At 44.1% G+C, this 17,861-nt stretch overlaps 1 protein-coding gene across 1 annotated transcript in view; it reads left to right on the forward strand.

The window, feature by feature from the left end:
• LOC132817370 (keratin, type II cytoskeletal 8-like) overlaps positions 1–11,296 on the forward strand; it is a 28,784-nt gene extending 17,488 nt beyond the window's left edge. Inside the window, exons 5-8 of the mRNA XM_060827782.1 lie at positions 2,428–2,553; positions 4,863–5,083; positions 8,174–8,265; positions 10,346–11,296. Coding sequence (XP_060683765.1) covers positions 2,428–2,553; positions 4,863–5,083; positions 8,174–8,265; positions 10,346–10,353 — 447 coding nt within the window. The 3' untranslated portion in view covers positions 10,354–11,296. The remainder of the gene's footprint in view (positions 1–2,427; positions 2,554–4,862; positions 5,084–8,173; positions 8,266–10,345) is intronic.
• The last annotated feature ends 6,565 nt before the right edge of the window (positions 11,297–17,861 follow it).

The following is a 17,861-nucleotide window of genomic DNA, read 5'->3' on the forward strand; positions in this document are numbered from 1 at the left end:
TCCCTGCAAGTTCCCCTTCAAGCCATTCACCATCCTGACTTGGAAATATATTGCCTAGAACTTCCTCTCTGAAGGCATTGTCAGTGTCCCCTCATTTGTTTCATCCTCTCGTGGAATGTGAGTGTCTTTGGTTGCCCAGTCCCACTTGACTCCAAACGAGGCAGGAAAATAAGTTGTGAGGAAGACATAATGAGGCTACAACATGATATAACCAGGTTAAGTTAGTGAACAATAAACTGACAAATGGAATAGAAAGTGGGAAATTTGAAACTGTCCATTTTGGCAGGAGAAATAAAAAAGAGGTGCATTAACTAAATGGAAAGAGATTACAGAGCTCTGAGATGCAAAGGGATCTGGGTTTGTTGTGCAAGAATCACAAAATGTTAGTGTGCAGATGCAGCAAGTAGTTAGGAAAGCTAAAAGAATAGGAACATTTATTGTGAGGAGAATTGAGTACAGGAGTAGGGAGGTTGTGTTTCAGTTATAAAGTTCACTGGGGAGACCAAGGCCGGAGTATTATGTACAACACTGGTCACCATATTGAACAAATGGTGTAAATGCATTGGTGGGGAGTTCAGAGAAGATTTACCAGACTAATCCCTGGAATGGGGAGGCACCCTCATGCGTCTTGTATCTGCTGGAGTTTTGAAGAGTTAGAGGGTCACTTGACTGAATCATTTAAGATTCTGAGGGAAGTTGACCAGGTGGATATAGAGAGGATGTTTTCTCCTGTGGGACAATCCACAACTAGGGACCACTGTTTTAAAAATCAGGGGTCACCCATTTACTCCTCATTCCTGATGAAGGGCTTATGCCCGAAACATCGACTCTCCTGCTCCTCGGATGCTGCCTGGCCTGCTGTGCTTTTCCAGCTCCGTGCTCTCGACTCACCCATTTAAGGCAGAAATGGGGTGAAAGTTTCTCCCAGAGGGTCAAGCATCTTCGGAACTCTACTCCTGACCGCAGGGTGGAAGCTGAGCCTTTGAATATTTTTAAGGCAGAGATGGAGAGATTCTTGTTCAGTATGGGGGCTGAAAGGTTATCGGGAGGTATCAGGAGTATGGATTTGAAGTTACAATCAGATTAGCCATAATCTTATTAAATGGGAGAGCAAGCCTGAGGGAAATCACTGATTAAGTCCCACTTCCTAATGATCCGAGTGACTGGCTGGACTATTTCAGAGGGCAGTTTAGAGTTGGACACATTGCTGTGGGTCTGGAGTCACGTGTAGGCCAGACCAGGTAAGGATGGCAGTTTCCTTCCTTACAGGACATTAGTGACCCAGATGGTTTTTTTTTCAACAATAAATAATGGTTGTCATGCTCACCATTCCTGAGATTAGATTTTAATTTAATTGTATTTAAAATCCTGCAGTGGTGGTGGGATTTGAACCCACGTCCCCAGAGCATTTGCCTGGGCCTCAGGATTGCTAATTCAGTAACATTGTCCCCAGACCACCATGGAGCCCAGCACCACCTTCTCATCATCTAAGGGGAGATGATGGCCTAGTGGCAATATTACAGGACTATTAATCTAGGGACCCAGATAATGTTTTGGAGACCTGGGTTTGAGTCTCATCAAAACAGATGGTGGAATTTAACTTGGGTGGTATGATGGCTCAGTGGTTAGCACTGCTGTCTCACAGCACCAGTGACCCAGGTTTGATTCCAGCCTCAGGCAACTGTCTGTGTGGAGTTTGCACATTCTCCCCGTGTCTGCGTGGGTGTGCCCCAGTTTCCTCCCACAGTCCAAAGATGTGTGGATCAGGTGAACTGGCCATGCTAAATTGCCCAAAGTGTTAGGTGCATTAGTCAGAGGGAGGAGGGTCTGGGTGAGTTGCTCTTTGGAGGGTCAGTGTGGACTTGTTGGGCTGAAGGGCCTGTTTCCACACTGTAGGGAATCCAGTCTAAATTCCATAAATATCTGGAATTAGGAGTCTAATGATGACCATGAAATCACTGCTGATTGTCAGGAAAACCAACCTGGGTCACTAATGTCCTTTTGGGAAGGAAGCTGCCATCCTTACCTGGTCTGGTCTACATGTGACTCCAGACCCACAGCAATGTGGTTGACTCTTAACTGCCCTCTGGGTAATTAGGGATGGGCAATAAATGCTGCCTGAGCCAGAGACACTCACATCCCACGGAGACATTTTTTTTTAAAATTAGGAATGGACAATATCTGCTGGCCTAGCCAATGTTTCCTACATCCTGCAAGAGAACTTAAAATTATGAACATCCTCAAACACACGACCATCAATAAAATGTGATCTCTCAGACTCTGAGAACATATCATTCTCAGTGTGTTCACTCTCAGTTTTTCTAATAATGCATTTAGAGTCTGTCACTAACCCTGTTCTCAGTGAGAAATTCTAATCTTATCAGGCTGGCAAACCAGTGTTCTGATGGTACATCTGTTTGTTCACAGTTATCAGATCTGGAGAATGATCAGGCGAGACAGAACAACGACCTCAGAGATTCAAAGAACGAGTTTGCCAATTGCTCTCGTTATCTGCAAAAGCTGAAGTCAGACATTGATGGGCTTCAGAACCAGGTATGAATTAAATTCATTGACCAGAATCCAATCCATTCAATAGCCAAAGGTGGGTCAGAACTATAGTATTAATGCAACATTGCAACCAGAGGTGTCGAACTGAAACTGGGTACAGTGTAGCCTGGATAATCAGTGACTGTCAAAAATATCCGTGCTGTCCCTGTCCTGGGAGTGTTTGATGGGAGACAGTGCAGAGGGAGCTTTACTCTGTATCTAAGTCCATGCTGACCCCTCTCCTGGGAGTATGCAATGGGAACAGTGCAGAGGGAGCTTTACTCTGTCTCGAGTGCCAAGCTGACCCTGTCCTGGGAGAATTTGATGGGGACAATTTCAAGATGGTTTCACTTCCAAATTGAAAAAGGTTTATTTTCAGTTTAATTCAGCTTTGGGGGAGCTTTACTCTGTAGCTAACCCTGAACTTCATTATCATAATATTTTATGTGTGGATGTGTTCCCTAAATATTCTCATGTATTAGAATAGAGTCATAGAGTGATAGCGATGTACAGCCCAGAAACAGACCCTTCTGTCCAACCCGTCCATGCCGACCAGATATTCCAACACAATCTAGTCCCACCTGCCAGCACGTGGCCCATATCCCTCCAAACCCTTCCTATTCATATACCCATCCAGATGCCTTTTAAATGTTGCAATTGTACTAGCCTCCACCACTTCCTCTGGCAGCTCACTCTATGCAAGTGTGAAAAAGTTGCCCCTTAGGTCTCTTTTATATCTTTCCCCTCTCAACCTCTCAAGAGGTTGCCTATTTAACCTATTCATGCCCCTCATAATTTTGTAAACCTCTATAAGGTCACCCCTCAGCCTCTGCACATCAGGGAAAACAGCCCCAGTCTGTTCAGCCTCTCCCTGTAGCTCAAATCCTCCAACCCTGGCAACATCCTTGTAAATCTTTTCTGAACCCTTTCAAGTTTCACAACATTTTTCCGATAAGAAGGAGACGAGAATTGTATGCAATATTCCAACAGTGGCCTAACCAATGTCCTCTTCAGCCACAACATGACATCCCAACTCCTGTACTCAATACTCTGACCAATAAAGGAAAGCATACTAAACACCTTCTTCACTATCCTATCTACCTGTGACTCTACTTTCAAGGAGCTATGAACCTGCACTCCAAGGTCTCTTTGTTCAGCAACACTCCCTAAGACCTTACCATTAAGTGTATAAGTCCTGCTAAGATTTGCTTTCCCAAAATGCAGTACCTCACATCTATCTGAATTAAACTCCATCTGCCACTTCTCAGCCCATTGGCCCATCTGGTCAAGATCCTGTTGTAATCTGAGGTAACCCTTTTCGCTGTCCACTACACCTCCAATTTTGGTGTCATCTGCAAACTTACTAACTGTAACTCTTATGCTTGTGGCACTCCACTGGTCACAGGCCTCCAGTCTGTAAAAAAAACCTTCCACCACCACACTATTCCATACACATACCACCCTCTGTGTGAAAAAGTTGCCCCGTGGGTCTCTTTTATATCTCTTCCCTCTCAACCTTATCCCCTGCCCTCTAGTTCTGGACTCCCCCACCCCAGGGAAAAGACTTTGCCTATTAACCCTGTCAATCCCCCTCATAATTTTGTAAACCTCTATAAGGTCACCCCTCAGCCTCCCTTGCTCTAGGGAAAACATTGTTTTAGTTCTATTGTTTTAGTTTAAATCTAGAAGCTTGAATCTGATTCTTGAAGTCACGTAACTTATGATTTTGTTTGAGTCAGGATCTGTGAAACTAGCTCCAGTAGATCAGCAGTTGTTCTGGGATATTGCTGGATACTGGGGTTTAGCTTCCCTGATCCGAGAGAATCCGAATGGTGTCCTTCCATGATGCTCCACCCCACTCACTCTGCTATTGGCTCCCTCAATCCTCCTGGTACCCAATTTCTACTGACTGATTGGACAGTGCACAAGCCCTTCCTCACATGATTGGAGGATGATTAACTGTTGGCCAAAACATCCAGACGTTGAGAATATTCTCAATAATTTGAAGAATATGTGAAATGATTCAGAGGAATGATTGGTGAGGGGGTGGGAGGGGAATCTTCTGATATGTTAACAACATAGAAAAATGTTGCCAGGCATGGAACTGAAGAGTGAGTTGGGTGGAGACGTGAGGGTGGAACTCATTAGGCGTCTCTTGCAAACAAACCAGCAGACTGGAGAGAATGGCCTCTTGCTGTACTGCAAGAGTCTATGGCTTTTAATTTCCTCACTGCAGGAGATACATCCCTGCTGCCTGGGGACTCCAGTCTTGTGGTGGGTATTAGCATTCTGACTAATATGTTGCTGTCACACAGCGTGCCTCCCTGGAGGCTAACATCAGGGATACAGACGAACGTGGGCAGGTTGCCATCAATGAGGCCAAGCAGCATATCCAGCAGCTGCAGGACGCTCTGCGTAAGATTAAGACGGATATGGCCGAACAGATGCGTGAGCACCAAGAATTACTTAACGCCAACCTGGCGCTGGACATGGAGATTGCCACCTACAAAAAGCTCCTGGATGGAGAGGAGGAAAGGTGAGTACAAGACAACTATCCCCACAAAGAACTCCCATTTCTCTCACACCCTTCACCAGATCCAGGGCAATTCAGAGCACTTTCCAGTTAACGACAAACTCTAAATGATCTTACTAACAGTTGCAATGTAGGAAAAGCTGTAACTAACAGACCCATGGTGAGGTTCCAAACCCAGATAACCCAGATAACCCAGATAATGTGACTTCAAGAATCAGATTCAAGCTTCTAGATTTAAACTAAAACAATAGAACTAAAACAATGTTTTCCCTAGAGCAAGGGAGGCTGAGGGGTGACCTTATAGAGGTTTACAAAATTATGAGGGGAATTGATAGGGTTAATAGGCAAAGTCTTTTTATATTCATTCATGGGATGAGGGTGTCGCTGGCTAGGCAGTATTTATTGCTCACCCCTATCTTCCCAGAGGGCAGTCAAGAGTCAATAGGTGCAGGAGTGGGCCATTCGGCCCTTCAGTCAACCACATTGGGCCTGGAGTCACATGTTGGCCAGACCAGGTAAGGATGGTCATTTCCTTCCCTAAAGAACATTAGTGACCCAGATGGCGTTTCCTGACAATGGATTCACGGTCACATTAGACTTTTAATTCCACATTTGCATTGAATTAAAACTCCACCATCTGCCGTGGAAGGATTCAATCCCAGGTTCCCAAAACATTACTGAGTCTCTGGATTAACAGTCCAGCTATAATACCAAGAATTTATCCAAAATATTTGTCTTCATTTAAGGCAAAGGGGACCTGATCTTCTGAAGCAGATTGCGGAGAGTTTAGAGGGTGAATTGCTCACTCCTTTGGTGCACAGGGCATGCATGTTGTCATGAACACAGCTGATGTTCATACTGAGCAAGTTCAACTCCAGAGTGAAGCCTCTCTTGATGGACCTGAACTTTTTATTTTACAAGCCAGAGGTCATTTTTGTTAATAAATATTTTTATTGAAAAAAAGATTTTTTTGCAAAATTAGCTCAAAATAGTGTATTCCACTTTACAATATAAAGCAACACCAAGTGTCCACCAACACCCTGGAGTTGTTCAGGGAGAGGTGGGCGCCGCAGTGAGTGGAATGCTTTATTTCCCCCTCCAACTCTATTTTGATTTAATCCCTGCCCTCCCCTTCACTATTTGATCACACAGCATTGCCCTTTGATGTGAAGAGCACTGCTTGTCCCTGGCCACTCAGGTGTCTCTTTGTTTCCTGGTGGTGGAAACTGAATAAAGATTCGTGCACCTTGTGTCTTTCACTAAAAAAAAAGCAACACCAATATAAAATGAAGAAAACTAACTACTAATCTGTTCTACAAACTACCAAAACACAAAACAGGATAGCATACATTACTAACAATAACCAAAAAAAGAGAAAAGAAAATAAATAAGTAAATAAATAACTAGATACACAATCATAATATATTTATATCAAGTCATAACAAAACCCGTATTTATACGGTATTCCTCCTCCTGGGAGCCTCGGAACCGCCAAAACCATTCCCACAGTTAAGCAAAGGCCTAAACACTATGAGGAGAAAGTGAGGTCTGCAGATGCTGGAGATCAGAGTTGAAAATGTGTTACTGGAAAAGTGCAGCAGGTCAGGCAGCATCCAAGGAACAGGAATGAAGGGCTTATGCCCGAAACGTTGAATTTCCTGTTCCTTGGATGCTGCCTGACCTGCTGCGCTTTTCCAGCAACACATTTTCAACCCTAAACACTATGGCCAATGTATCTGTGTCAATGTGGTTCAAAAAGGGCTGCTATGTTCTATAAAATAATTCCATTTTTTTCGTGCACCGTATTCGTAAGGAAGTCAAGGGGGATATATTCCATAACTATCCTATGCCAATTTGAAAGTCCTGGGGGACTTTCAGGTGCCCAATTTACTAAGATATTTTTCCTCGCACAAAAGGAAAGGATAGTGAATAATTTCCTGCCGTATGTATCTCGAGAGGGGAAATCTGGAGAGTCCAGAAGAAGAGACACTGGGTCCAGCCACAGGTCTTTTACTAACCACATTCTGTGTACTTTTAGCACACAGAATCCAACACAAGAGAAACATGAATTATATTGCTTTATACAAAAATGTTGGAAAATTTTGATGACAAGTTCCTGCTATTCTGTCTGTCTCAGTGATATCATTCTGAACACCTATACCTCAGTGAAGATTCACCACTAGCTCCACACTCAGGCTTCTCTCTCAGGCTGGTACAGTTGCAACCAGCTTCCTTTGAGCACATTTCTTTCAGTCCATGTCTTGGATCACGTAGATAGTGTCACTAGGCACAGGGGAGAATGTACAAGCTCCACACAAACAGTCGTCCGAGGGTGGAGTCAAACCTGGGTCCCTGGTGCTATGAGGCAGCAGTGCTAATCACTGAGCCATTGTGCCATCATAGAATCACAGAGATGTACAGCATGGAAACAGGCCCTTCGGTCCAACCCGTACATGCCGACCAGATATCACAACCCAATCTAGTCCCACCTGCCAGCACCCGGCCCATATCCCTCCAAACCCTTCCTATTCCTATACCCATCCAAATGCCTCTTAAATGTTGCAATTGTACCAGCCTCCACCACTTCCTCTTATAAAGTCAACAGGAAAAGCTGTTTCCGTTTGGTGATGGTACAAGGACCAGGGGACACAAGGCACATTTTGGGCGAGAGATACTGGGGGCAGAGAATGTGCAGAGGAGCTTCTGACACAGTGAGGAGTTAAGAGTAGAACTCACTGCCTACATCGGAGCTGCAAGTGAAGACAATGTATGGTTTTGAAAGGAAACTGGCTGTGCATTTGAAGGAACTAAACTTGTTGGGGGTTGGAGGGGGGGCATGGGATTCGCTGGATTGTTCTACAGAGGGTCAGCATGGCCTCAAAAGGCTGAATGGCCTCATTCTGTGGTGTAATGCTTTGACTCATGGTTCTCAGGTGATGTTAATGTGGTATCAATTTCACACAGTCCAATCATTTTGATCGGTTCCCACCAGTCAGATCAGATGATCCGAGTACGATGCTACAGTCCAATAGCAGGTCAGAAATTCCCAAATATCTATCTGTTGTGTCATTGTCTTCATTGATTCTATTCCAGAGACGGAGTTCCAGCCAGTGGCACCATAACCCGAGTGGTCAGCTCATCGGTCAACCCCAAAGGAACATTTGTCAGGAAAAGTTCAAAATTCAGTAAGAGGAGAATATTTTACTCAAGCTTTCAAATTCATCAAATTAAAGAATGTGACTGCCCAGGGTCTTCAAAATTACAAAACACTTCATAAAGGCTTAATGGAAAGAAAATGTTTCCAGTCATGTAGGAAATGGGCTGAAGGGCCTTTTCTGTACTGTGTGACTCTGAGACCAGAGATCCCAGTCCTTTCTTTAAAAGAAAGCGATGGCAAGGTGATTGGTTTCAACACATTTATGGGGAAAGCCAGATAAAGTCACCAGGGCGAAAGGAATACTTTAAAAGGGAAGTGTAACGGAAGGGAGGTGAGGAGAAGGTGACAGGAGGTTCGTGTGGTTCAGAACTACCAGCACAGCATAGATGGGCCAAATTACCTATTTATATAATATTCCATATTATTCTTAAGCTATTTCTGTGTTTTTTGCAATGCTTGCTGTAAAAGGGACGTAGAGGTGAAAATGTAATAAGATTAACGAGCAGAATATCAGAATTGAGGTTAGGATGATCACAAAAGATCACAGAAGTGCAGAAGAAGGCCATTTGGCCCATTGTACCTGCACCATTTGGTTAGGTGAAAATCATTACCTAGTGCCAATCTCCTTCTATCTCCAATGAAAAAAAATAAACCAGCTGGGCTGTCTTCCCTTCTGGAAAAGTGATAGCTGAGGGTGACCTGAAACAGTCTTGGTCAGGTAGATGTTTCCCTTCGTGAGAGACCAGACCGACGTTAATAAATCTCATGGGAATTCAGGACAAACATCTTTACCCAAAAATGGGGGACTTGCTTCCACAGGGAGTGGTCGAGGAGAATACTGTTGATTATATTTAAGAGAGAAGCTAGAGAAAGGAATACTGTAAAAGGATAGGGTGCCGGGGGAGATGAGGAGGAGATGATGGTGCAGATAGCCCAAATGGCCTATTCCTGTGACATTCCACAACATTCTAAAGATATTTCTGTGTGTTTTTAATCTCGCAATGGAAGAAGACCCAGATGAGAAAGTGCTGGGCCGAAGGATCCCAGAGCAGTGGGAGGAGGGCAGTGCAGCCCCTCGGTTATCCCAATCCCGAGCAGATTCCATGGGTTTGAGTCCGTTCAGTGATTTGTGTCTCCACAATGATTAGAGTTGGGCTGGAGAGCTAAAGGATCAGGGAAGATTTCTTATTAATGTAATAATGGAGTTTCAAGAAATGAAAGGTGATCTTGAATAAGGTACTGAGGGGGTTTGACAGGATGGATGCTGAGAGGATGTTTCCCCTCATGGAGGATTCAAGAAATAAGGGGCACAGTTTAAGTAAAAAGGGGTCTCCCATTTTAAGATGGTGATCAGGAGAGAGATTTCTTTTTCTCAGGGGGTCATTCTCCTTAGAAGTCCATCCTCGAGAGAGCAGTGGAGGATGGGTCATCAAATACAGCCAAGCCTGAAGTTGGCCAGGCAACAGATGTTGGTCTGGCCAGTGATGACCACACCCCTTGAAAGAACATAATTAAAAAATAAACTAAAGAACTAATCTGAATGTGACGCACTGTCCCATGAAACAAGCCTGAATTCACATGTTGGTATACATAGAATACTGTTACTAAGTGAAGTTGACTGTACTCCATCCCATCAGCTGAGGTACCATTGTACAACAACAGTGCGATTGTGGGACAAATCTTTACAATTAATCTTTATTAATTAGTTCACCACACACTGGAGGGAAGCCACTGCTGTGGGTAGTAAAACTCTGTATTCCCAGCCATGTGGACTGCAGCGGTTCAAGAAGGCAGCTCACCCCCACCTTCTCAAGGGCCAACTAGGGACGGGGAATAAATACTGGGACCAACCAGTGACACCCACGTCCCACAAATGAATAAAACCTCCAAGTCCAGTCACCCCCTTCCTGTGAGGATTCTCAGTGGGAAATGTGTTTGGACAGAGTTGGTATTGTGTTAGTGCTAGACCGACTCAGGTTAGTGTTTCTGTCAGACAAGAGATGGATTGAACCGTGAGCAGTCATGGATCTTGTATCTGGCGATGTGACTGGACACTGTGTCAAATTGAGCTCCTCTCAGTCAGAAAAATACTGTTGTATCTTTTTCAGTGTCTTAAGATCATTCGGTTTCTGTGGATGGTTTGGAAGGGATGGAAATGAGAATCAATTTCTCTCTGATCGAAGAGCCTATCAGTGACAGCTCACATGTGAAGGCCCACCCTCCACATCATCACCAGCAGAGAAACAGCAAGACAACAAACAGAATCTTTCTCTCGTTCTGATCTGAGTTTTAATTATCTTTGCAGTAAAGATTGTATATTGAATAAACTCTATTTAGGGTAATGCACTGCTGACCACTCACCATTATAACACTTCTTACCTGTTTATTTTGTCTGGCTTTGCTTAGTTCTCTGTACTCTGCCCCTATCCATCCTAATCCCCAAATACAACATCACAGACATTTACACCCTTGCCCCTGGACCACTCTCCCTCACTCCTACCTACCCACTCTCTCCCCCACCCCCACCGACCCACTCTCTCCCCCGCTCCCAATCCCACACTGTCCCCATGCCCCCATCACAAACTCTCCCCCATCCTGTATACCCCCTCATCCCAAACTATCCCTGTCTCACACTCTTCTACCTCTCCCCATCCCATGCTCTCTCCTTGCTCTCTGTCCCACCTTCCCCACCCCGACTCTCTGTCTCACAGTCTCTCCCCCTGCCTTACTACCCCAGCCCTACCGTCCCACTCCCCCAGACCCATTCACTCTCTCCCCATGTCCTCTGTCTCATGCACTCTCTCCCCCATGCTCCTCAAACTGTGGGACCCCCTCCCCACCCCTCTCTCCTATCTCTATAAGAGCTGGGTTCAATGTTCATTTTTGAAAAGTGCATAAGGTAGCTACCACTTCATGGCAATTGTTTCTGTGCTTTCTTGTGTCCTGTACTTATCACGTTGCTTTGAATATTTGTTAAAAGAGGTTTGTGGTGACGTTTGCTTGTGGTGATGAGGGGAAAGTATTTATTATTGCTGGGGGGTATCATGGAATAAACTGTTCGAACAAAGCTTTACCTTTGTCTGACTCACATTCAAGATTCAGAGTTCATATTGAGATTGTAAGGGCAGCGCACCCTGATAGGGAGTGGCTTTCATTTGTATTGGTGCTTTCAGCTGGCGATATCTGAGTAATCTGCTGAAGACCTCACCAATGTCATGTCTCTCTCAGCTGGTGAGTGTCCAGTTCACCCTTTAACTGATCTGAACCAGTCACAATGCAGTAGAATCTTCCCCAGCTGTAGCCCCTTCAGCCTCACGACTGACCTGTGACACTCTCACCCCAAATCCCAAATTCTGCTCCCCCTACTCATCCCCATATGATTGACCCAACCTTCACCCACAATCAGACTGCTGGGGCTGCATTGGAATTTATAGACAATGTGATCCTCATCTCATGTGTCATGGTTAGCATCCTTTAGAGGGTCAGTGGGCTGGTCTGTGGGAACCAGGTGGTTTCCTGCACCCTCATTGGCCACTGGGACCAGGCTTCTGAGGGTCCCCTAGGTTATCGACAGCTGCCTCTTTTTCTCATCCTCCAAGGGAAATTAGGTCCTCCTCCAATGCTGCCTTCAGTGAAGCTGTTAAAACTAAAGTTCCCACTGGTTACTGGAAGTTACGGAGGGGTCAAATGTAGTCAGGGACTTTTTAAAGGATATTTATTCATGGAATGAGGATGTCACTGGCTAGACCAGTATTTATTGTCCATCACTAATTGCCCTGAAGACAGTTAAGAGTCAACCCCACTGCTGTGGGTCTGGAGTCACATGTAGACCAGATCAGGTAAGGATGGCAGTGTCCTTCCCTAAAAGACATTACTCACCCAGATGGGTTTTTAATAACAATTGACATTGGTTTCAGAGTCCTTGTGTAAAATTAAAACTGAGATCGATAAATTTTTGATCAGTTGGGGAACAGAGAAAAGGCAGCAAAATGGATGTGGGGATTGTCAGATCAGCCATGATCCAATTGAATGATGGAACAGGCTCAAGGGGCTGAAGAGCCTGCTCCTGTTTCTATTTCTCATGGTCTACAGTTTCATGGTCACCATTAGAATCTGAGTGGAGGTCTGTTGCTTGATGACTGGTTTGTGATGCAGAATGACACCAACAGCATGAGTTCAATCCCTGTTCCAGTTGAAATTATCATGAAGGAGTCTCCTTACCTGCAACCTTCAGATTAAACCACCATCAGTTGTCTCTCTCTCTAATGAGACAGCAACCCTGGTCCAGCATGGTGACTTTACCCAGACTCTTAATTCCAGATTCTTTACTGTGACTGTCGATCTTGCCAGCAGAGGGAGACCATGTGCAATTATTTTACACTTAATCTGAACCAAGTTATTTTTGGTCGCAGCGTCAAAAATACAGCATGGAAACAGACCCTTCGGTCCAATTCATTCATGCCGACCAGACATCCCAATCTGACCTAGTCTCGTGATTTGGAGGTGCCGATGTTGGGCTGGGATCTAGAAAGTTAAAAATCACACAGCACCAGGTTATAGTCCAAAGGTTTAATTGGAAGCACTTGCTTTTGGAGTGCTGGTCCTTCATCAGATAATTGTGGAGAATAAGATTGTAAGACACAGAATTTATAACAAAATTTACAGTGTGATGTAACTGAAATTATATATTGAAAAAGACCTGGATTGTTTGTTAAGTCTCTCATCTGTTAGAATGACCATGTTGGTTCAGTTCTTTCATATGTAAATCACAAAACATTTTTAAAAGTTACATTCTCAAGGGAACTTTAACAATTGGTGTCATGTCAGCCCAGATAATGTGTTGAAGGTGTGAGCTTCCCTATGTGAGGCTGTCTGTGCCCCAATGGTCAGACTGATTCTAATCTGAGAACGGATTTACAGAATATACCCCTTCACACTCACACTCACACACATACACACACTCTCTCACAGACACCCATAACCCCGCCAGCCCCCCCGACACACACACACACACCCACATGCACACATACACATATAAGTTTGTGGGATGAATCTGTACTTGCAGTTACATTTTACTTTGCTCAAAAACTGCATGAATCCATGTAAGATTCTGTAAATCCATTTTTCTAGATTAGAATCAGTCTGACCATTATGACACAGACAGCCTCAAACAGGGAAGCTCACTCCTTCAATACATTATCTGGGCCAACATAACACCAATTGTTAAAGTTCACTTGAGAATGTAACTTTTAAAAATGTTTTGTGATTTACATATGAAAAAAACTGAAACCAACATGTTCATTCTAAAAGATGAGAGACTTAACAAACAATCCTGGTCTTTTGCAATATATAATTTCAGTTACAACACACTGTAAACTTTTGCTATAAATTCTATACCTTACAATCTTATACTCCACAACCACCTGAGAAAGGAACAGTGCTCTGAAAGCTATTGCTTCCAAATAAATCTGTTGGACTTTGGTGTTCAATGCATATAAATGAGAGGTGATTCACTTTGGGAAGAATAACAGGAAGGCAGAGTACTGGGTCAGTGGAAAGATTGGTTGGTAGTATGAATGTGCAGAGGGATCTTGGAGTCCATGTACATAGATTCCCGAAAGTTGCCACCCAGGTTGACATTGCTGTTAAGAAGGCATACGGTGTGATAGGTTTTATTGGTAGAGGGATTGAGTTTCAGAGCCATAATGTCATGCTGTAACTATACAAAACATTAGTGCGGCCGCACTTGGAATATTGTGTACAGTTCTGGTCACCCCATTACAGGAAGGATGTGGAAGCATTGGAAAAGGTGCAGAGGAGATTTACCAGGATGTTGCCTGGTCTGGAGGGAAGGTCTTATGAGGAAAGGCTGAGAGACTTGGGTCTGTTCTCATTGGAAAGAAGAAGACTAAGAGGGGATTTGATAGAGACATACAAGATGATCAGAGGATTAGATCGGGTAGACAGTGAAAGTCTTTTTCCTAGGATGATGATGTCAGCTTGTACGAGGGGGTATAGAAGTATCAAAGAAGATTGATGAGGGCAGAGCAGTAGATGTGATCTATATGGACTTCAGTAAGGCATTCGACAAGGTTCCCCATGGGAGACTGATTAGCAAGGTCAGATCTCATGGAATACAGGGAGAACTAGCCATTTGGATACAGAACTGACTCAAAGGTAGAAGACAGAGGGTGGTGGTGGAGAGTTGTTTTTCAGACTGGAGGCCTGTGACTAATGGAGTGCCACAAAGATCAGTGCTGGGCCCTCTACTTTTTGTCAATTACATAAGTGATTTGGATGCAAGCATAAGAGGTACAGTTAGTAAGTTTGCAAATGATACCAAAATTGAAGGTGTAATGGACAATGAAGAGGGTTACCTCAGATTACAACAGGATCTGGACCAGATGGGCCAATGGGCTGAGACTTGACAGATGGAGTTTAATTAAGAAAAATGCGAGGTGCTACATTTTGGGAAAGCAAACCTTAGCAGGACTTATACACTTAATGGTAAGGTCCTAGGGAATGTTGCTGAACAAAGAGACCTTGGAGTGCAAGTTCATAGTTCCTTGAAAGTGGAGTCACAGGTAGATAGGATAGAGAAAAAGGCGTTTGGTATGCTTTCCTTTATTGGTCAGAGTATTGAGTACAGGAGTTGGGAGGTCATCTTGTAGCTGTACAGGACATTGCTTAGGCCACTGTTGGAATATTATGTGCAATTCTGGTCTCCTTCCTATCGGAAAGATGTTGTGAAACTTGAAAGGGTTCAGAAAAGATTTACAATGATATTGCCAGGGTTGGAGAATCTGAGCTACAGGGAGAGGCTAAACATACTGGGGCTGTTTTCCCTGGAGCGTCGGAAGCTGCGGGGTGACCTTATAGAGGTTTACAAAATTATGAGGGTCATGGATAGGATAAATAGGCAAACTCTTTTACCCGGGGTTGGGGAGTCCAGAACTAGAGGGCGTAGGTTTAGGGTGAGAGGGAAAAGATATAAAAGAGACCTAAGGGGCAAGTTTTTCACGCAGAGGGTGGTATGTGTATGGAATGAGCTGCCAGAGGAAGTGGTGGAGGCTGGTACAATTGCAACATTTAAGAGGCATTTGGATGGGTATATGAATAGGAAGGGTTTAGAGGGATATGGGCCGGGTGCTGGCAGGTGGGACTAGATTGGGTTGGGATACCTGGTCGGCATGGACGGGTTGGACCAAAGGGTCTGTTTCCATGCTGTACATCTCTGTGACTCTATAACTACAAATTGAGAGGTGATAGATTTGAGACAGATGTCAGAGGCAGGTTTTTACTCAGAGAGTGGTAAGGACGTGGAATGCACTGCCTGCCAATGTAGTTAACTCAGCCACATTAGGGAGATTTAAACAATCCTTGGATAAGCACATGGATGATGATGGGATAGTGTAGGGGGAACAAGCTGAGAATAGTTCACAGGTCGGCGCAACAACGAGGGCCGAAGGGCCTTGTTCTGCACTGTATTATTCTATGTTCTATATTCTATAACCTGGTGTTGTGTGATGTTTAACTTTGACCTAGTTTCATTTGCCAGTGTTTGGTCCATATCCCTCTCAGCCCTTCTGATTCATATACCCATCCAGATGCCCTTTAACTTGATCTAATTAGAGTCATAAAATTAGAGAGATACACAGCACAGAAACAGACCCTTCGGTCCAACTTTTCTATGTCGACCAGATAACCCAACCTAATCTAGTCCCATTTGTCAGCAGTTGGCCCATATCCCTCTCAACCCTTCCTATTCATACACCCATCCAGATGCCTTTCAAATGCTGTAATTGTACCAGCCTCCTTGACCTCCTCTGGCAGCTAATTCCATACACGTACCACCCTCTGTGTGAAAAAGATGCCCCTTAGGTCTCTTTCATATCTTTCCCCTCTCATCCTAAACCTATGCCCTCTAGTTCGGGACTCCCCCATTCCAAGGAAAAGACTTTGGCTATTTACCTTAACCATGCCCCTCATGATTTTATAAACCTCTATAAGGTCACCCCTCAGCCTCCGATGTTCAAGGGAAAACAGCCCCAGCCTGTTCAGTCTCTCCCTGTAGCTCAAACCCTCCAATCCTGGCAATATCCTTGTAAATCTTTTCTGAGCCTTTTCAAGTTTCACAACATCCTTCCGATAGGAAGGAGTCCAGAATTGGACACAATATTCCAAAAGTGGCCAAACCAACATCTTGTACAGCCACAACACGATCTCCCAACTCTTGTACGAAACGCTCTGACTAATAAAGGAAACACACCAAAAGCCTTTTTCACTATCCCATCTATCTGCAACTCTGCTTTCCAGGAGCTATGAACCTGCACTCTAAGGTCTCTTTTTTCAGCAACACTCCCTAGGACCTTACCATTAGGTGTATAAGTCCTGCTAAGATTTGCCTTCCCAAAATGCAGCACCTCACTTTCATCTGAATTAAATTCCATCTGCCACTCCTCAACCCCTTAGCCCATCTGATCAAGATCCCGTTGTAATCTGAGGTAACCATCTTTGCTGTCCACTACACCTTAATTGGGACCCTTCAGATTCAGCCATCTTTCTCTCTCTGTAACGCAATCTCCCTGCGACTTTAAACAGAAATGAGTTCAATTATCAGCTGGACTTCAATTCTCTGAGAGACCAAACATTGATCTGTCCCAGTATTAAATATATCCAATAATGATGTATCTACAACCTTCAAGTCCCAAAGCTTTATAACTTCTGCATAACTGAAGATGGATCCCTGAACTCAAAACGCTAACTCTGCTTCTCTCTCAGACCTGCTGAGCTTCTCCAATGTTTTGCAATGTTTTTATTTGTGTTTCAGATCTCCAGCATCTGCAGTTCCTTTATTTTGCTAAGACACCAGGATTACATTCCAAATTTATTTAGCTGTTACTTTCTGTTAAAGATGAAATCAAATTGACCAATAATCTCGCAGGTATTAATGCAGAAAAGTGGATCTTGCAAGAGCAAACCCTCCATTGTGTTCAGTGAGATGAAACAGCTCAGAACTGCTGTTAAATAAATTAGACCTTGTACACGCTCTGAAAGAGTGTGCACACAGAAACGCGACATAGATTGGTAAATTTCAGCATTTTTGGTTTTCGGTTTGCTCAGTCCAGTCCTGTTTAGAATGTATTCCAAAAATACAATCTGGGAAAATCAGATTGATGCATTCCCCCATGACCCCACTTTGTAAATTGTTGGAATCGCAGACTGGACTGGATTCCCTAGCTAAGATGAATGGACAGGAAGCAGTGAGTCTGACCACTGTTTACACAACCCAAAAGGTTAATGGATGACGTCTCATTGCATGATTCAGTATTCAGTGGAAAAGCCTGTGATCTCATTCACATGTTCATCACTGACCTCCTCCTCACCTTTTTGGGTCAACACATATCTTCACACCTAACTGCACTGATCCTAAACTGGACCGTGCTCTAACGTAGGGCAGTAGGGAGCATACCCTCTTTTGCCATGGTCCTCTCTCACCACGGAGACAGGAGGTTGTTAGTTTAGTTCCATGGAGAAAGTGAGGACTGCACATGCTGGGGATCAGAGTTGAAAAGTGTGGCACTGGAAAAGCACAGCCGGTCAGGCAGCATCTGAGGAGCAGGA

Source organism: Hemiscyllium ocellatum, chromosome 7 (genome assembly GCF_020745735.1).
Source record: "Hemiscyllium ocellatum isolate sHemOce1 chromosome 7, sHemOce1.pat.X.cur, whole genome shotgun sequence".
NCBI lineage: Eukaryota > Metazoa > Chordata > Chondrichthyes > Orectolobiformes > Hemiscylliidae > Hemiscyllium > Hemiscyllium ocellatum.